The 20,423-nt window shown below is 54.3% G+C and overlaps 3 protein-coding genes across 3 annotated transcripts; all 3 read left to right on the top strand.

The window, feature by feature from the left end:
* Nucleotides 1-12,354: 12,354 nt before the first annotated feature.
* Nucleotides 12,355-13,077, top strand: BBK36DRAFT_1144453 (hypothetical protein; the record flags this gene model as incomplete). The annotated part of the gene is made up of 4 exons (XM_024893678.1): nt 12,355-12,460; nt 12,530-12,710; nt 12,791-12,845; nt 12,970-13,077. The coding sequence occupies 4 exons, from the start codon at nt 12,355-12,357 to the stop codon at nt 13,075-13,077; spliced, it is 450 nt and encodes a 149-aa protein (XP_024746237.1).
* A 3,273-nt stretch (nt 13,078-16,350) lies between these two features.
* On the top strand, nt 16,351-17,620 carry BBK36DRAFT_1128212 (mitochondrial carrier; the record flags this gene model as incomplete). The annotated part of the gene is made up of 2 exons (XM_024891588.1): nt 16,351-16,539; nt 16,655-17,620. The coding sequence occupies 2 exons, from the start codon at nt 16,351-16,353 to the stop codon at nt 17,618-17,620; spliced, it is 1,155 nt and encodes a 384-aa protein (XP_024746236.1).
* A 689-nt stretch (nt 17,621-18,309) lies between these two features.
* Nucleotides 18,310-19,929, top strand: BBK36DRAFT_1136456 (CDC73-domain-containing protein). Its single transcript, XM_024892983.1, has 3 exons — nt 18,310-18,897; nt 18,980-19,625; nt 19,812-19,929. Exons 1-2 carry the CDS (start codon nt 18,316-18,318, stop codon nt 19,622-19,624), a joined length of 1,227 nt encoding a protein of 408 aa, XP_024746235.1. The 5' UTR covers nt 18,310-18,315; the 3' UTR covers nt 19,625; nt 19,812-19,929.
* Nucleotides 19,930-20,423: the final 494 nt, after the last annotated feature.

The following is a 20,423-nucleotide window of genomic DNA, read 5'->3' as shown; positions in this document are numbered from 1 at the left end:
GCAGGCGAGATGAGGAGGGGACACAGAGCATGGAGCGAACTCAGACTGGCGGACTGACGAGCTGGCCGATTGGGGAGCTGCCGTGTTTCAATCGGTGTCTGCGGCTGCGTGCCACTGGGCCAGGCAGATGCAGAGCAGCACAGGATGCAGGTAATGCAGGTAGAACTGCAAATGCAGGACACAGAAGCGTGCGGGAACAGTATCGTAATCAGAACGTTGTTGGTGCAACGAAAGCAGGCAGATGCTCGCAACGGCGCAGTTGTTCGTTTCGTTGGATCATTCAGGGCCCACGGGTACCTTGCGAGAAGAGACGACTCAAGACGCAGCTCCGTACAGCTCAAAGTACCTCGTACTTTTGCTGCTGCTGCCGTTGGAGAGGCGCGGGCGGGATGTGGGTATGCACTAATCCGGGCTTGAAACCCTCTGAAGAAAAAGAAGCAGCAGGGAAATCCACAGAAGCGCAGAAACCCTGGGCGCTGGTGGTGGGGCGCAGAACTTCGACAGCCCCCCCCCCCAAGCGCAGAGACCCGTTTGCTGCATTTTGCATCTCAATGCATTTCCCGCTGGGCAAAAGCCGGCGAGTCGTCGCACTTCTGCACGTCTCCACTGGGAGCCACGTTTTTGTGGGAAGTCAAAGGAACATGGACAGGGCCCGGGGTGGCAGATGGCGCGGTGCTCGTGGCACGTTATGTACAGAGTACAGGGGACTCGTACGAGTACGTTCGAGTTGCAGGGACAAGGGCAGAGGCAAGCAGGCGCTCAATTTCATGCCAGGGACTTGCAGGCCAAGCACAGAGTCGTACCGCGGCCGGCAGAGGAAGCTGATGATGGGCTGTCTTGTCGCCCTCGCACTTGTACATACCGAGGCTCTCCGCGACAGAGCAGCAAGGAGCAACTGCTCCAAGCGGGCATCAGGCACGGCACAGCGTCAACCATCGTCGTCGTCATCGCCATCAGCATCAGCATCAGCATCAGCATCACTCGTAGGCAATCGATACCTACATGAGGTAGGTCCTTGAGAACCCGTCAAGCGCTGCTAGTCCGCGCCACTTGCGTGCCCTGCAGCGACAGCTTCGGGCTTCCCAAGCGCCGGGCCGCAGGTCAACGTGCTGGCTGCTTAGTACGATATGGCACAGAGCAGCTTCAACTAGCATTGGCCAGAGACCGTGAATCCATTGCGTTTGATCCATTTGATCCATCTTGGGGGGGGGCAGCTGACCCCTGGTACTTGTGCCGTAGCGGTAAGGACGCTGCTAGCACCATGTACTGCACGTCCTGGCGTGGAGAGCGGGCTTTTTCCACTTGGAAATATAGTGAGGAAAATGTCCTGAACACAAGAGGCTAGACAAATGTTGCAGACTTGTGTCATGCCAGCGAGAATCATGGAACATGGCCTAGAAACAGCGTCAAGACCAATTTTTTCCTTCCTTTTCTTCTCGTCCGAGCGTTGGAGACCCAGCAACTAACCAGGTCTCTCCCTGTTCTCAATGCTTCCAACTGCCTTCTAGTTGCCTTCTTCATTTGCGAGTGGCGTTTCGGTGACTATCCGAGTAGCAAGTCGTCATCAGAAGCCTTACGGCCAGTGAGGCGGTCGCCTCTTTGTCATTCATGCCGCAATATGCCGCAATAGTAGATGATATACATGGACAACTTGCAACAAGTGATTGCTTCCGTCGAGGGACGGCGTGCTCCTAGTAACTTGAGAGTTCATGCATCTTCTTCCAGGGTAGCAGCACAAGCAGTGGCTTCCGTGCTGTAGCAGGTTTGCGCAATGTGACAAGAAGTGATGAGCATCAATGTCTTGTCTCGCATCGTCATGGGCGACTTCACCGCTCACGGAGAAAAGACAAAAAAGGGCAAAGGGGAAAATCCACAAGAGCCAGCTAGTGGCTGGCCACCCCGTAGTGTCCACAAAGAGGGAGGGGACCCCATCACCAGCCCTTTGGCGGCATTCCAAAAATGGGCGGACTCGAGCCATGGTGCGCCAAACTAGGAAGAGGAGAGAGAGAGGAGACAGCAGAAATGGATTCAAGCTTAGGTAGGGACTTTGCCACCTACAGTACCCGAGGATACCCAGTAGCACTGCTCCGTACAGTGGCTTGATGGTAGCACTGGAGAAGGGGCCGGGGCAGGGAAGCGGTGCAGAATCGGTGACGCCGGGATGAAGCAGACCGGCGCAAGTGCTCGAGCGGCTTCGCTGTGGCCGAATGCGTCGGTCTGCCAGTCTCCCTGGTCTGCCATGTTTCAGAGCGCCGATGCGGAATTGCCAATCGATACGTGTAAGAGCGACGAAAAAGAAAAGGTGAAGGTGAGACACGCGCGCCAGCCAAGCAATGCTTGCGGCCATGTATCGTAGTTGTACTGTGATGCGGAACGTGGCATACCTTGTCCTGTTGATACTGCATGTACCGGCCTGTCGAGTCTATGTATCGTCTGGGATCTCGCGTCTTATCAGCCATAGAGTTAGCATTGGCTCATCATGCAATAACCATGAACATTGGAGCTAGCCGGACGGTTTCACGCTCTCATGTGGCCGCAGGGAGACACCCCGGTTCCTGCTCGCGACGGGCCAATCATGAGTCTGTGCGAATGCCATCCATGGCTCTTCTAGAAGCGGACGCAAGTTTGAGCTGTTAGGGGGGAAGTAGTGATATGACATGTTCTCAATGCCGGGATGGCGATATGACAGAAGACAACAGTAAGAGAAGACGCTCTTATTCACCTCTATGACTATCGATCTTGAATCAGACACACGCCTCTCGTGCTGGTCCAGAGCCGGCGCTTTTTTTCTCTTTCTTTCTTTTTTTCTTGGGCTGCTGGCGAAAATCCGGGGTATGTTCTTGTTTGGGCAACAATCTCCCTACAATAGGTATATGCGACTCCTCCCTGCGGATACAGAGGCGTTCAGAGAGCAGCAGTAATGCTTTCGTATGTAGATGACCAAAGAGACGTCGGTACCCGTGCTTTGTTCCGGCTCAAAAGGCAGTTTCCCGAGGGGAGCAAGAGCCGAACGAGACCGTACCGAAGCGACAGAAATTGCTCGGATATCTCCTTGAGGCGAAGCTGGTGAACGTGCGTATGAGGTCAATGCGATTGGAATCGGAGGCGTCAAGCTTGGAATGTGTGAAGTGAAATTTCTGGGACCCGAAAGACAGGCACGGGCAGCTCAGGGACGGGTTTTTAGGGACTTTCGGAGCGAGCGGCGACTTGAAACGAAACAGAGCCCGGCACTTGGGAACAGTCCGAGGTGTGCTGGAGGCAACAACCAGGAACTCAAGTCAAAGGGGAGGCAAGGAGCCAATAATCAGCTGAGAGGCACGGAGCAGGCGGCGTCATAGTCGCGTTCCTTGATCCAGGGACAGCTTCACGTAGGCAAGTCCGAAGAAGGGGTCTCCGACAACTTATACGCCAGGCGCTTTGGGCAACCGCTGCTCATAACACGTACTCGTATCATGCAAAGCACCGCTGCCATCCTGTAGTAGATGACATACTACTACTCCCGTCCGTACTTGTGCTACTCGCCCTGCTGCGGTGGAGGATGGAGGATCATGCCCATTGATGATCTGGCAGCGGTGTGACGGGCCCCAGCCCTATCTGTGCCGGCGGCTGGCTGACTAGCCCAGCGCCGTTGGCTGCTTCTTCTCTTGGTCGTCGCTCAGCCAGCCAGCCATAGCAATCCTTGCTCTCGCTGGTGTTTCAGGAGGGTGTTGAGGCCTCGGTTCAGCACGTTGGCAGCCCAGCCCGCTGCCGCTGCAGATAGAGGTAAGATGCGTTTACGGGGTCTTGCTGAAGAGCACGCGGCCGGCCACGTTGCGCCAGAGGGAGGCTAGCTAAGCCTTAAGCACGAGATCGTCCAATTCTGCCGATCTGCCAAGAAACCCGGAGTCCAAGGCCAAGATCTTAGTGGTAGTGCTCATTTCCTGTTCTGCATGCTTGTACAGAGTACAGAGTACGAATACCCGTGGCACGTAGAAAGTATATGAGAAATCATTCCCATCTGGGACTGATGGATGCCGGCTCTTCGTACTTTGTAAGACTCATCAGTCACAAAACACGTTTGTTTGCATCGCGCTCATATTCCGTACATACGGATACTGCAGGCCAGGTTGGCCCACAAGCACATCATCCCGCGTCGGAAGCTCTGGCGTGTTGCAGCTTGCGCCCTACGAGTGCTCGCATGTCCCCGTTGACGGGCTGAAAAATAGGCCATGCAGCTTGAGCTCTTATTCCTGGAGTGGTGTTTGAAATGCGACGGGCAGTCATGCTAGCTGCTAGTACTAGCAGGAGTTGCTGGGGATGCCCGGGGCTGGTCAATTCGGGCTTTGGATTCTCCCCGATATTCTTTCCGCGTCTGAGAGGGATGGAATGCTATGCATTTGTCGGGGCGATATGATTTGCACTCCTCGAGCGCCACGCTCCGCACGTGGCGCGGACATGCCTCGGGAACTCATGATGTAGGGTAGCCCTATTCCGTTGATATCGGATTGACGACGACTTCACGTCTCGAATTGCCACCACTGGATTCATCGTTTCTATGGCAGAAGGACGCCGCGCGATCAATCGGATGCCCTGGATCAATTTGCCATTCGCCTTCATGGGTGTTTGGGTCATTTGATGTGCCACTTGCTGATGTTGGTGTAGTAGGAATAAGCTGCCTAGGGCTGTCTCCGGGGGGGATCACTTGGCTTGCCACTTGGCGTAGTTAGTAGGGAAACCGTTCTGCCACCTCAGAAGGCGCCGGGGGATAGTGACCAGCGATGCGCTCCCACCAGCCGTGATGCGCAACTCGGTACTCGTAGTTGTAATTCGTATAAGCAAAGCACAGATGTTGATGTGACGAGACTGCATTGCGGATTTGCGGGGTCGGCCAAAGTGGCTAGTCGTGCATCTGCCACGCGAGCTCTCTGCTCTGCGTCTTTGGGTTTGTCTCGGAAGAGGAGACGAGGAAGCGAGGCACCAGGGCGGCCAACAAACGTCTTCGGGGCCTGACTGTTGCATGCTAGGGATTGATCCTCCACCCCCGGTAGTTGGCCTTGCCCACAGCGTAGAAGCTGTCTGTCTTCAACCTCTCTGTCAGCCCGCATGCACACACCTGCAGGCTGGTATCTGGCATGATTTCCATCGCCAGAACGAGAAGTCAGGTGTCGAATGCGACCCCTTGCCTCCGCCGCGTCCGGGGCGGGCATCGGCCATACGGGCGAGCGGCCGACGACATTGACCTGCCATAAGCCCGTTGACGGCCGAGAGAGCGGCGCAAGATGGCTCCGCTCACCTGGTGCGAGCAGACGCAGGAGTCTGATAGTTGAATATGCAGTAAGCCGCCATCCATGACCATTGATTGCCAAGCAAGCTGACCATGAGCTTATTCTCTTGGCCGCGTCGCATGTTAGGGCCAAGCGGGATTGCATTCGTACGACGACACTGTGCCTCTCTCGAGAACCGCGCAACCAGAAGCCACGCACCGACAGCCGAGCCGAGGCCGGGGGCCAGGAAGAAGAATGGGCAGCGCAGAGCTAGAAGTCTGATGCTGAGACAATGGCTGGACGAGGGTGGATACGAGCGGCGCCTTTGACCGGCTCTCAATGGCTCCAGGACTGCATCTGTGCGGATGGCGGACGGGCGCCACCATATGCTGCACCTGCTAGGGCGCTTCCACAACGCCCATGGCTCCCGTTAGATGCAAAACCTGGCTTCGTGTGTGCGTTCCACGTGGCAGATCTCACAATCCTGCCACTTTCCGCAGAGCCTTGGCCGGTAGCCTCGATTCTGGAACTCCGAGGCGCGATAACGCACCAAGTGTGTGTAGCCCGTAGGTAGCGGGGATGCAGATGGACTACCTAGATTGGATAGATGGAATGACAAGAAGGATCCTGCTTCGTCAAGCGCCAGAGCAAACATTGGACGCACCCAAAATGAGGGGAACACGGAGGCGGCCCAAGCTCCCAGCTGTGCTTCCAACCCTCTTTGGCGAACATGAGGGTGCTGAGGGTAGAATGGCAAAAGCATCTGACATTGCAGGTGTCTCCGGAAGAGGGGGCTCTCGCTTGGCTATCGACGCCACTGGTAAATGGAGCAGTTTATCGTGAGAATCAAATGAGGAATGCATACCGAGTAAGGTATACCATCAATGATCAGAAGGAGAGTCCGCGGACGACGCATCACCAGTGGTTTGCAATGGAGATTGCAGTCACTCGAGACATGGGCGACCACTGCCGGGATATTGATTGTATGACGCAGGGTTGTGGCGGGACAAGGGCGCTAACGGCTTTCTAAGACAGTAGCGTCATATTGGGGCGTCTCTGTTTGGTGCAAAAATCCTGCATGCAAACGCAGTAACGAGGCAATGGAAGGAAGCACAGCCAGTCAGGTCGCCCTCTCCAGACCCACTATGTATCTAGGCGAGCCTTCCTTCGCCCGACACCGCCGGCCGGAAAAAAGCGGTGTCATGCGGCAGAACGGGAAAAGGAGCGGTGGCTTGAACTGGTGGATATGCCATTTTGCCACGTGTTTTGTGAAGATGCACCACGAGGCGCCATGACGGGGTTCTTGCGAGAAAAACGAGCCACCCCCAAACTGCAAATGCGCGTTATTCCCTGCTAGCAGGGGAGCCGAAAGAGGGGGAAAAGGAGGGGCGTGTCGACCGGAGGCGGTGCCAAGGCCAGGGAGCTTCGATTGGAACTCAGCTTTTGCTCTTGACTCTTTGCTCTTGTTGTGCTTGGGCTGACCTGTTGGGTTTTCTGCTTGTTTGCTTCTGCTGGGTGAGATTCGATGGCTCAAGGTATCATGTAGGTGATACCCTGATCCCGGCAGTACTGGGCATCGCGAGCGAAGGCGTGTTGCGTTCCATGTTGTGCTGCCGTGGCCGCCGTCGGTAGGTACATATGGGGACTCCGTTCCGCTGCCTGCTCTCGTGCGCCGTACTGAAAATGCTGCAAGTTGCATCGGCTCATGACGTCCATCTCAGCAAAAAAGGCGACTCACGATCAGCCCTCGGCGAGCAAAAGGGCTCACAACAGCCGAAAGAGGGCACCCGCAGCGCCAACGGAAACGCGAGGGTGGTTGCACAGCAGGAAGAGGAGGGCTGCTCGCTTCCCACATGTCTACGATGCATGTAAGCAGCAACGCGTGCTCCTTGGAACTGCCCGGGCTTCGGCTGTTCGTCAACAACCTGGTATTGCTGGTGCTTGAGTGGACATGCATGCGGTAGCATTTGGCTGCCAGCTTTGGTAATCCGTCGACAGCCCAATGGTAGAGGATTGGCGAACACGACTTCAACCTCGACAAGAATGCTACGAAGACTCCGTACGGTCCGTACACTTGCATTTCAGAGGTTGCATGGTACCGCTGCCTGCTACCTTACCTTACGGAGTACGAGCTGTTGCGTAGTTGTACTCTGCTCTGCCGGCCGAATCTCGCCTTTGCTCCCCTCTCTTTATTATCCGAAGATGGCCACATGGCATTTGCCGTGACACGTGCGATCTTCGTCGCACGCACATCCAACAGCCAGCCCATGGACGGGGATGTGCATCATCATCCACAAGTAAGTCCTCGTACAAGCTAACGCCGGACACGAAAGAATGTCTTGATGCAATATCTAGCGCGTACGACAGAAACAGTGGCACAATATCGCCAGCTTTGCTGTAATATACTTGCCTGTGGTAGGTAAATGCATGCCGCTGAGCACAGAATCACCCATCCTTTGCATGTACGAGTACTACTAGCATGATTCCCTCACGACGCTGACGGCGGCTTGTCAAAATCCTGCGGCATGCATCGACCGTTAGCCCAGCCGTCGCCTTGGGCCCGGATAGATGAATATATTCTATCACCCAGGCTATCAATAATCACATCACTGGGCATCCGCAAATGTGACATCAAATGCTTCGCCTTTCAGGAAACGAAATGGCGTGTCGATAAATAGACTTTCTGGGCTTATTGTGGGCCGCGGGCCATTTTCCTGCTCTCGAGTTCCATTCCGTTTCTTGCTCCCCCCTCCAACTCCAGTTGCCCATGGATCGTGAATCATTGTATTGTCGGAAGTGGCCTGATCGTTGCCGTGGTCTCGAGTCTCTGCCCAGTGGATCGCGAAAATTGCAGCAGAGGAGAGAGCAATCAGCAGGAAACTCTCGTGAGTCGGGTTTCACCTCCTCTGCCGGGTTTGCAAGACAGGCGCAATCGTCGATAAGGTTAGTAGAGCATCGATCGAAACACGGCTCCCCGTCTGCCTGGCTGTCTGCCTCTCTGCCTATCTGTCTATCACTACTAGCTGTCCTAATGAGCTCGTCCGGAGCATCCGATGGTTTCATCCATTGGCTCCGGTAGCACACCGCATCAAGATGCAATTGATTCGATTCAACCACAGCAGCAGCGCTAACTGCGATGGCACGGCATGACAGACAGCCTCGAGCCATCCATGCCCTGGCGCATTTCGGCGGTGAGCAACAACGCTCATGCTCGTCGGAGTCATGAGGTAATGGAGGCAGCTGTTTGTGTGCGAGTGTACGAGTACTGTACTCGTACCAGTGATTCAGGTGCCATGCAAGGCAAGGTCCAGTCGACACGGCGCTTGCAAGCCGCAGTATCACGTTAGAAGGCGTATGGTGGCTTCTAGCAGCTATGCATTTCGCGCTGAAGAAGATTATGGATCAAATGTCGAACGGTCGTTGGTTCTATTTATGGTGCCCGCTGTGTCAGGATCCATCTGACGCATCTCATCTGAAACGGCGATGCCAGCAGTCAGTTTGAAGCCGAACCGTTGCTTGTTAGTATGATATCCAGCCTCTCCCAAAGCCGCACTATTCGCGCGACAACCTTCTCCTCCAGCAATCTCTCCGGCCAAACAAGGCATACCCATGTTCCAACGGGCAAAAGTACACGAGACGTTGTGGTCCCTTACTGATCATCGCCCATCTGCTAGCTTCATACAGCCGCCCGAATGGCAGTTCGAGGGCCTGAAGCACTCGAGATCCGCTCCCGTGCAGCTCGAGTCTCGTGTGATTGTACCTCTACTTGGGTGCCTCTCCGAGTAGCGAGTACTTTGCCATGTGCTGCGCATGCACGCCTCTCCAGTCTCCCCCCCTCCAACCCATCGCGAAATAAAGCAGCCCAGCCAACCAAAACCCCGGCAACCCTGTCTTCTCGCAGAACTCGCCTTTTCACGCTCGCACGCCCCTGCAACGAATCAGTTGGCCTTCTTTTCGCCTTTCCAAGGCCTTCCAAAGGGACTTTGCCGTGCCAGGAGCCGACCGACCGATGCTTGGGCCAAGGACGGACGAGTGGAGAGTCAAATTCTGCAGCAGAGAGGAGCAAGGCAGAGGGCATAACGAGATTGGACCAAGAAAAGAGGCAAACGGCGGCAAGGCTCCTCTTGGCTTTTTCATGCCTTCTGTCGCCCAATGATCATCAGCTGTGATAACCTCGGGTCAGTAACAACGCTACGGCTCGTAGTGGTGATCAGATCCCATCTGCAAAGCTGCTTGATTAGCTATTCTATACTTTCGTCAACCTCTTTTTACACCCACACCCCCCTTGCTGGCCATGGACAGGACCAACAAAGGTACGCGATACTGGTTGTGCCTCTAGCACACGGCAGAAACCCTGCTCGGCTCTCGACTCAGCCCAATGCCCACGCAGTGGCTCCGTACGATAGGGCACAGGGAAGGACGACGAGAGGCCGTTTGCTAGTGACGAGTTTGCCTGAGTTTTCAGCGCGTTCCACGTCCGTATGTGGTGTACCTTCCTATCAACTGGCTGCTTGCTGGAAGTCGTTGGAAGACGATGTAAAGTTTCATCTTCATCTGCGGGATGACTGGCATTTCCTGATTGCGGCAGATTGACGCCTCTCATTGGCTGCGGCGTCAGAGATGGCGATGATGGAATGCATCCGAGCATCGATTAAAGTGCTGCAGAGCTGGCGCGATCTGGATCATCAGTCTACCTGGCTAATACTGCTGGCAGATCCGACGACTATGAGTACTTGCTTGTACGTGGATAGAACGCGCTCTTGGTGCAGTTCCACAGAACAAGACACGCTCTGCTAGTAGAATTACTACATAGCTTCGTCCGTGGCCGGCGTTTGCAGTCGCATCACTGGCATCGTTGAGCTATCTCCAAGTTTGTAGCACTTTCACCACTTGCTATCGGAGACGTTACGAATGTGTAATAACACCTACTTACCTGCTGCCGTTATCATTGTTCCCACTACTAATCTAGACTCGTACTTGTACGAGTTGCTGGAATTGCGTCAGCTTTGCTCGTCCGCTTGAACCGCCCACTTCCGCCAGGTTTGATAATATCATCTCTGCGGCTACTAATAACTACACGAAGGCAACCGCATAAATCAACTCCATACCCATCTGTGACAAGTCCCCACCTTCCTGACTCGACTATCAATCGCCCACCTTCTGCGAATAACCATTACCATGGCACTTGCCTTTGATTTGTTCCTGAGCCGCTAGGAGAATTCTCAACTCTTTTTTTTTTGTCTTGTCCCCATGTGGGTTTTAACCCCATTTGTCTTTTCCTTCTTCTTCCTCGTCCCTCTTCAATGAGCCTCAACTTTCAGCCATGCGAGATTCATGAGGCTTCGCACGTGGGGGCGTCGCAACAGGCGGAATGAATCGCGCCTCCATCGCGCTCGTCTGCATTGCCGCTTGTGGACGTGGTCCGGAGGTCGCATTACAGACGCCAGACGATTTGACGCACCAGGCGCCATGTGGCCGCTGTCGTCATTTGCAGCATGTATGCACTCCAGGCCTGGAACAGAGGCGGCCGGAGATTCGACATCAGCAGCATGATGCGGAGAGCTCGCATCGTGGCTCGAGCTTCCCCATGTTTTCTTCTGCTCAATGTTCTCTTCTATGCTGTGCCTTGTTGCTTTCGCTTCGGTGGCTGAAGAATCATTCGTCAGGACTTCGCCGACCCCTCTAGCCCCGACAAGAAGCCCCCCGCCCACTTCCCGCAACGGCTTCGGCTAGGGATGCTCGATTTCGCTTTTCTTTTCTGGGCATCAGGTATCAATACGGGGTACGGAGTAATGAAATGCCACGGAGCACCGCCTTGTCTGGTAGCTCCTCGTCCTCCGAATGGCATGTCCTCCGAATGGCATGACCTCCGCTCGGCACTCCTGGTACTGTGGTGTCCGGTACCAGCATACCGACTCGCCGTGTCTGCAGCAGAACCTGGACACAGATCTCCCCACGGCCAAAGCGTGACGAATGAGGCCGGAGTTGCCAATCTCGTTCGTGTGGAACAGACGGATCCATGCTGCTCAACACCATGGGCGGCTATGCCAATGTGATGCTGGTTTCCACTTGCCAGAACGAGGACGCGCCGCACGCTTTCGCACACCGATATGTCCTGCATGAGACGGAGAGCCAAGAGGCCTGGCCAGTTGTAATACCCTGGGCTTCGAAGCTGTCATGGACTTGCTGCAACGTCTCCATCCTTGTATGAAGTATTTTGCGCCGCACCAAAGCAGTTGACGGGCATCCATGTCCTTCGCAAGCTTCACCGTTTAAGCAAGTGTGCTGCTTGTTCCGGACGTGCCCAACATCCTGTTCTTGACCGGGCACGCCGTTGAAAACTCTCCGAAACCATCCAGATTCTACGAAACCTCCGGTTTACTATACCATTTGCTTCTGCTTTTGGCGCTGCACAAGACCAGCTCGGACCGTGTTTCAAACGCCTCATGCTTATTCAGTCTTGCTCGATGCTTTCCCTCGGCGACATTACAAGCCACTCCGCTCCGTCTTTGGCGGGAGAATGCGCAAGTTTCAAGAGACTCGGACGACAGTGTGGCTTCAGCCTTTCCGTAACTCTATCGCTTGTTCGCTCCCAATCAGCCTTGGTCTTCTCGTATACAGTCCAGACGGCGCGCTTTGCCAACGACGTGCTGTGCATATTCACTACTGAGACTATAACATGGCTGCATACAAACCGGCTACTGCACGATCCGTTTCAATCCAAGACCAGCCGTCAGATGCAGATCTGCCGCGGCAGTCCGCATTGCGCTTGCGTTGTTCTCCGTACCTACATGGCCCGGCTTATTACAAGGGTTAATCTCTACCACGGAATACTGCAGAATGCCATCGATATTCCGTGCCACTTCGATATTATCTGTCCTTTGTCGTCCGAGGCCCCCCCCTGGATACATGCTCTGAGCAGGCAAGAACAAGGACTATTGCGCTGCTTGCGAGTCCTGCAATAGGTAGGTAACTGACCTTGCTCTCCTTGATTCTGCCACCAAGACCATGATTATACCGGACAGGGTTCGCCTCAACGGTGCTCTAGTATTACAGCTACAGTAGAGGCACCATCGAAGCCCTTGATAGCGAATCCTCAAGCCGCACCAACATGACGTGCAACGAGAGAACTCGGTACTCCATGGCCATAAATTCTACTCCTACGTTGTACTACCTCTCACAGTACTGGCGTGCCAGTCAGTATGGGCCACCTACTCGTATGTATGCACGAACAAGAGACGGGAGGACCAGGCTTATCGAGATTGTGGAAACCTTTCCGTTTGTAGGTCGGACGAATGCACTTGCTCGCAACGTGGTTCGCGTTTCATGCTGCACTATCCCGGCATCGATGTCCATGGACCAGGGCATCGAATCACGCACTAATACACACAGAGACAGACAGATCGTGCCACAGTCTCCCTATAGGAAGCAATACGTGGAGCGATACCGCCTCGTTCGGCTGGGCATGTGAGTAACATCGGCAGTAGAGCCTCGACTGGCCGAGACTGTGCAATGACAATTCTCTGCGGCTTAACGCCAATATTCAGCGCTTCGTCCTTGTGCTACAAGTACTCCGTATACTGCTACTCGTGCTACTGGTATGTACAGACGACTTGCGTCAGGGGTCTCCAGCCGCCATTCTCTCTCTGGCATCATCTCCGTTCGAGGCTCAAGGGCGACGGACCGCTCTGTGATGGTACCCTACTTGCATGACACATTCCCACAGGTGCCACTCCCTTTCTCAATGGAGCAAGAAAGGAGGAGGAGGAAACCCATGGGTGGCCCGGGCCACGAGGCAGCAATTGCCGACAAGGGCTGCTTTTGCCAAATGTGAACTCATTCCAGAACCACGTAGGACACAGATGCCTAATGAGAGCACAGAGTCTCCGTTGTGTCTTTATTCTCCTGAGCCTAGCGTTGTGCGGGGGATGTCTATGACTGCAGCTGGTGCTGCAGGGAGCTAACAGACTCCGGGGGTGCTTGACGATAACTGCACATCATCAAAGGGTGTCCATGAAAGCTCAGTCAGGGGGGAACATTTACCCCAAAGGACCATTACATGATATACAATGAGCGGTGTCCTGAATCGTGGCCATGGGTGAATGGCATGATTCATGATGGCATCGACTTCGAAATGATAGTCCTAGATCCCAGTTGGTCACTTATGCTAAACGTAAGATAAGAATCGTATCGCGTCAGGGCAGTGGTCGAGAGTGGCCTTTTGCTATCTTCCTGTGTCATTGATGGCGCATCAATCAGTTTCCAACACAGGCGACATCTCGAGTGCGTGTTCGATCAAAATGCTCGCTTTTGAGGATAGAGACAAATGGACCAGATGGCGCTTTTGTTGCCATTGATCGGAAGACATATTGCGGCAGACATATTGGAGGGGAGCAAGAATTAGGACGATGCTGCTTGGGGGAGAACCGAACCCCTGAGCGCGCCCCCCCTTCCAGTTCAGTGGATTCCGCTTTGTGATATGCAGTTCCCCTTTGCCGTAGCGTCTGTTATACGGGGCACTGCGAGTGGTCAGAAGCTTTCTTCTGGAATCCTTTCGACTGATGGGAGTATGCTGTTATTTCATTGAGATTTGCAATCAGCCAGCTCATAGGAATACTTAGGTCAGGGGGGGCCGATTCAAAAAAAGCCTACGCGGCGGGGAGTGGCATTCTGAGCTATTATACGGAGTAATCATTGCAACTGAAGGTGTTTGTTTCCCATTCTATATGCATGAGTGAGTGAATAGAGCAGATCGAGCTATTACATCCAGGGACATCCACCGAAGTTGGCTGGCTGCTATAATGGGCTTCTTGTTATCGTGTTTTACTCTTCCAGAAATAAAGGATGAGCTTGAAAGAGAGGCTTAGCAGTCCGTGTAGTTTTTCTGGAGAAGGAAATGAGCTTTGGGACAGATGATTAATGAGAGTATATAGGAAAGGGTAGATGGATGGACTAGGCGGCAAGAGTAAACAGTACTTATCGTTCTCTCTTTCGATTAAAATTGAAGCTCGTCATCTCGGTATCAGGACGGGGGGCCTATCTGGTGTTGGGGGGGAGCGCATCTGACCGAACTGACTGCTGTAGTTATCGCATACAGCTTTTGGAAAACAGCTCCTACCACTTGTTCTCTGCGTTAAAGGGTTTCTTACGCTTGGAGCTGAACGATGGCATCTCCATTGCGTGATGGCCTTCAAGTTCAGTCTGATGATTGAGATGGACCGCATTGCGGGCTCTTTTGTCTTGTATTGGACCTCCCAAAGCGGGTGGTCTTGATAAACATGAGGAGCACTACTTGGTGACGTTTATCATGGCACGGTCTCTCATGATAGGATTTTGTCTTTTATGATACTGGCGGGTTATGAGCGGAGAGTTCGAGGATGGAGGGCTTCTTTGGAGGGCTTGGATGGAGCTGTAAATTGGCACTTGAGCTTAGCGGTGATTGTGCGATGGACATTTGGCGTTTGGCTGGATTCATGTATTTGTAATTTATATTATGGCGAGTTGCTTGCACTGTCTTGGAGTTTTAATCTGTGCGTAATGTTGATGAGTGAGAGAGAGAGAGAGAGAGGGAGTCTGAAAAGATTCGGGCTCTCCCCTGATGGCGCCAACGCAGTCGAACATTAGCGATCCCATAATGGGGGCAAAGGCGCTCTCCCAACATCCCCAATGGGCAATCTTTGGTTCCGTGTTTTCCTGACTACGATGATTTCCTTCCAAATTCTCATGATCAAGTGATATCTACTGCTACTATTGCGAGATCGGGCCATCTGCAAGTAGTCTGGGTGTAGGTTAGTAGTCTTTGGACATTGGATAGAGTGAGTTGGCCCAGCTGTGGCATTTGGAACGTTTTCCCAACTATTCTGGCTCAACAATCCGGTTATATACCTCTTATGATGTTTACCCCATGATGTCGTAGGTTTGAACATATGGGCAGGAGAGCTTGGATGGCCGCGGCTTGTCGCCTTCGCTCGAAGTTGAGAGGGAACAACGGTTCACTTCTGAAGAAAGAAGATGAGTTTGCCCTGAAACAACACAACGTCGTCTTCAAGACATCCAGCCGGCAGGCTGATTAGTAAATTGAGGGTCAAGTGCATCTGAGATTGCGCTCAGGTCAATCGGGAGACCTTGCGCGAGCTATGGCGGGCACATAGTCGGTACGTGTATGGCGAGGTACCTTGGGCCATTTGATACGTGTCTCTAACTGCTCAAGCAATCTTGATTTCTTACAACACTCAACATGGAGTACCCTGATTTATTCAACGACTACTGTTCCTATATGGCTGTACTCGCAGCATGACGGAACGAACTTTCATCACCCTCGTGGGCATATCCTATCACAAGCACCGAGTTGATATGCACATTTGCATCATCGCTGCGATTGGCATGTGATTGGTTGGCTACGTTGACTTCATCGATGCCTATTATCCGAATCTAAGCACCTCTTCTTCCATACATACCACCTACAAACCTCTGTCAACTGACATGAAATCTACAGTATTATCCTTGATTTATCAGTACTTACAAACAAAACAACAGACAATCCCCGCGAATGGCTGCCCGCGGCACAGCGGCTCTTCAACTCGGTATTTCTCGGCTCGGCTCTCCAGCTTTTTTCTCCAGCGGCCCGGAGACCCCACGGCCCTGAAAAGCTCCCCGCCAGAGTGACCTCAGAGGGACCCCTAAAGAGCCCTTGGCCAGGCAGGGCTCGCGGGCATGTGACGTGCGCCCTCGCAGGTACCGGCCAGGTACCGCCAGCTACCCACGGGCGCATGACGTCTCCGAGACTTTGGGGGTTGCCAGTTTCTTTTCTTTTCTTGGTCCCCTACAAGCATCCGATTCTCCCCCCCTATGTAGACTAAGCAGCTCGGCTTGTTCCTCGTGGTGATTGACGAGTCCTGTTTCTGTCGCCTTCTTTCGCTTCTTCTCCTGCATTTCCTTTTTACCTTTGACCTTGTTCAGACACCGCGACTTCAACCTCTCGTTCGAACCTCTGCGGGCATGTCTCTTTCATAGAACTGAGAAAACCCCCCCCAAAAAAAATCCGGACCATCGCAAAACCATCCGCCACTGCGCCGCTATGCCATCCGCCTATGCGGATCATGGCTCGATGGCCGACATAGCACGCGACAAGGCTCGACAACATGGCGCGGCTGCAGCTTCGACTGCTGCTCCGCGAAGGATAGACGCTGCCGCCGTTTCTCCTGTAAACGATGTGGACGTGACGTCGCGCGCAAAGACTCGTTCGTGGGATTACGTCTGGAGATCCGGTGTCGCCGGAGGTATCGCGGGATGCGCTGTGAGTTTTTCTTCCAGATGACATGAGCTACAAGGCGACGGGCGGTGCTTGAAGCCGGATTCAAGGACGGCCATTGAGCGATTCCGGCGTTGTGTGCTAACCGCTTCCTGGACAGGCCAAGACGACGGTGGCACCCCTTGATCGCGTCAAGATCCTCTTCCAGACCAGCAACCCTCAGTTCGCGAAATACTCGGGCTCCTCGTTCGGCCTGCCTTCCGCGATGAAAGACATATACCTTTCCGAGGGCGCCAGAGGGCTGTTCAGGGGCCACTCGGCCACCCTCCTGAGGATCTTTCCCTACGCCGGCATCAAGTTCCTCGCCTACGAGCAGATCCGCTCCGTCATCATTCCCGACAAACACCACGAGACGCCATTCCGACGGCTCATCAGCGGCAGCCTTGCTGGCGTGACCTCTGTCTTTTTCACATATCCCCTAGAAGTTGTCCGAGTGCGGCTCGCTTTTGAAACCAGGCGGGATGGCCGCTCCTCGCTGACATCAATATGTCGCCAAATCTATAATGAGCACCCCATCGAGAAGACGCGGACTGCGAAACTGCCAAACGCACCGGGCGCTGCGACAGTGGTGGACTCTGCGGCCGCGACGGTTGAGTCTGTTGCGCCGCGCGTCGGTCTCGTCAACTTTTACCGCGGATTCGCGCCCACCATGCTCGGCATGCTGCCGTATGCTGGCGTGTCCTTCCTCACTCACGACACCATGTCCGACCTGCTCCGTCTTCCTTCCATCGCCCAGTACACGACTCTGCCGAAGAAGAAGAACCATCCGGAAGGAAAGGCCGCGCCTCTCCGGTCCTGGGCCGAGCTGACGGCCGGAGGCGTCGCAGGCATGATCTCACAGACAAGCTCGTACCCCCTGGAGGTGGTCCGACGGCGGATGCAGGTTGGCGGTGCTGTTGGCGATGGCCACAGGCTGCGAGTCGGTGAAACGGCGGCTATGATCTTTCGGGAGCGAGGACTCCGTGGCTTTTTCGTCGGCCTCACGATTGGATATGTCAAGGTGATACCCCTGGCGGCGGTGAGTTTCTACACTTACGAACGCATGAAGCTTGTTTTTGGAATATAAAGGAAGCGGAAAAAAACAAAGGCATGGGCTGTACCGGCGTTTTTAGGATTACTGGGGAGCATTACTTGTGAAGCTTTCTCGACGACCTTTCTGTTTGTCTTTCTTTTTCTTTTGTACTCTCTATACATGATTTACCTGGTTCATTGGGGCTGCACGGGTACCTCAAAGGGACGGAGTTGCTTGATGCTGCTTAGAAGGTTGGACTTGTGGGTTTTGTTCCAGTCAATGTAAGAACACGCTCAGAGCGCTGTAGTGGGAAGAAAGAGATGCATCATCACGCAAATACAAGAAGTAGCAACTACAATTAGTTTATATCTCGCTGTCATATAGGTGTGTCAAAAGAGACGACTCGGTTCTAAGTGGCTTTCAACAGCATTTTGGTGAGTGCAGCTTCAGCTCGCAGTGCCGAGCACCAAGCCTCAGCCTGATTGGTCGACACGGCACTGCAGCTTTTTAGCCTCCCTCAGCCTTGCTGCGCTCAACCTCTCTGTACCAATTTGACTCCAACAAACCATCGCGACTTGTTCAAGACTCATCGCCCGCGGGCCTTTTCTCTCCATTGCGACACATCAAATCAATCTATCGAAGCTCAAACCTCGCTGCTTCACAAAATACTCGCTTCCTCTCAATTCCTACCGCCCGAGCTGCTCTTCACTCTCAGCGCTTCATTCCCTTTTCCGCGCGCCTCCCCAATCATGGCGCCCACCGACCACGACCCCCTCCTCGTCCTCCGCCAGTCCATCTCCAGCGGCCAGTCCTTCGTCCCCAGCGCGTCCGACGATGCCGCGGCCCCCGAAGTGCCCCTCTCGCAGGCCACGCACCTGCAGTTCACAGCGCTGTCGCTCGCCCTGCCCATAGACTCGCCCACGCGCTTCATCTCGAGCGACAAGCCCGTCGACCTGCGCAGCATCTACTTCGCCTGGCTCAACCGCGAGCTGGCTATCCCCGAGTACAACGCCGCGGCGACGCGGCTGAACGAGGATCTCGCCGCCGCCGGGTCCAGCGCCAAGGTGCAGAACCTGGGCTTCATCGAGAGGCTCGACCTCATCACCTGGCTGGAGGGCGCCAGCGAGGAGAGCGAGTACATCAAGCCCCTGGCTGGCGACGCGGGCGCGGCGGCGGCGGGAGCGGCTGCCTCTTCCAAGACGGGCGCTGCGGCCTTGGCGGCGCAGGCTCGGTCCGGCAAGGGGACGATTGACCCGCGGCTGGCGAGCGTGTATGATGGGGAGCGCCGGATGGGCGACCGGAACACGGTCCTGAGGGGCATCAAGCCGACGGTAAGTTCAAATAATACCTCCATACGACATAAGTTGTGCTTCTCCAATTCCCCTTCATCACTCGACTGACGCGATGCTCTAGGACTTTTCTCACGTCCGAAAACTCGCCCTCCCCTTTATTCAGAAAAAGTCGCAGTCCTCTTCCACGCTTGGCGCAACCCAGTCCCTGTCCATCAACCAAAAGGGTCCGGCTCGCCGCCCCGATCCCATCATCCTGCTCTCCCCGTCTGCCTCTTCACTCCTGCGCATGTCCAATGCGCGCTCCTTCCTCGAGGACGGCAAGTTCGTGCCTCCCGATGCCGGAGCGTCCACGGCCTCGATGCTCCACGTCCAGCGCATCATCCCCGGCATCGATCCCAACCGTCCCATGCGCTTCATTCTGGTCGAGGGATCGGAGCAGTTCAAGCCGGAATACTGGAACCGCGTCGTTGCGGTGTTCACGACGGGCCAGACGTGGCAGTTCAAGAACTACAAGTGGAGCAATCCCAACGAGCTCTTCAAGCACACCATGGGCGTATATGTTGGATGGAGAGGCGACCTGCCGCCGGATAACATCCGTGGCTGGGGCCACCGCGTCGTGAGCACGAGCGTGGACCGCTGGCGAGGCGAGGACGACGTCGCGTCTCGATTCAGGGACAAGGAGGTTGTCGAACACATCTGGAAGTCTATCGAGATGAACATGCGGAGCAAGGGCTGGAGGAAAGACGCTGCCCCGACGTCGATATAAGCCCGAAGGGGCTTACAACTCGATGGTCAAAGTTGGAAAAGGGGGGGCGTCGACACGTCATGGAGTTTGATGGGGGTCGAAGAAGTTGGGTAGGGATGAGGTGCAAGATGCTCTATCAGAGCCGCATCGTCATGATGTAGCCATTGGTCGCTGAGGGAGGGTTCTACGACCGACCAACTAACACTTCCTGCATGCATTTTTTTTATATCTCGTTTTAAAGCGACGGCGTTTTGGTTTTTTATTTATCTTTCCTTTTCTTTCCAGGCGAGGGCAGAAAAGAAGACATGGAAAATTAAGTAGAAGGGCAAATAGGTATCTAGTAATGGGAATACGGAGATTTGTACAAGGTATGCGTTTGCTGTCGACTGGCTGTGAGTGTCAAGCGTTTTGTGACCGGTCCAGCTTTATTGGCCATTGGAGGAGCGCTATAGTAAGGTAGTTTCTGGTAATTGGTCCAGTAGTAATTCGCAGCTCATTTGTAACTGCATTGAGCGTTTATCATCTTTCAACGTCATCCATCACCTCGAATTACTCGCATGTAACTCAGCCTTGGCGATTAACAACCGTGAGAGCTCGTACACTCGCGATAACCCGAAAACCAGACTTTTCACTGTCAACGACAATGTCCATTCCCCTGTCCAACGACCTTGATGAAACCAGACCAGCCTCATCATGATATCCAAACCCACAACTGCGGCACCACCACCACCACCACCACCACCACCACCACCATCTGACAGCCCATCATCATCATCACCGTGTCCTCCTTCAACGCCCTCATCATCAATCCTCTTCCAGT

Source organism: Trichoderma citrinoviride, assembly GCF_003025115.1.
Source record: "Trichoderma citrinoviride strain TUCIM 6016 unplaced genomic scaffold BBK36scaffold_15, whole genome shotgun sequence".
In the NCBI taxonomy this organism is placed as follows: domain Eukaryota; kingdom Fungi; phylum Ascomycota; class Sordariomycetes; order Hypocreales; family Hypocreaceae; genus Trichoderma; species Trichoderma citrinoviride.
The sequence above is the reverse complement of the archived record's forward strand: the minus strand, read 5'-3'. Positions and strand labels throughout refer to the sequence as shown.

Bases quoted from the DNA above. Each gene is read 5' to 3' on its own strand.
- BBK36DRAFT_1136456 (XM_024892983.1), top strand. From the start codon at position 18,316: ATGGCGCCCACCGACCACGACCCCCTCCTCGTCCTCCGCCAGTCCATC. The intron at 18,898-18,979 runs GTAAGTTCAAAT...GCGATGCTCTAG, and splicing joins TGAGGGGCATCAAGCCGACG to GACTTTTCTCACGTCCGAAA.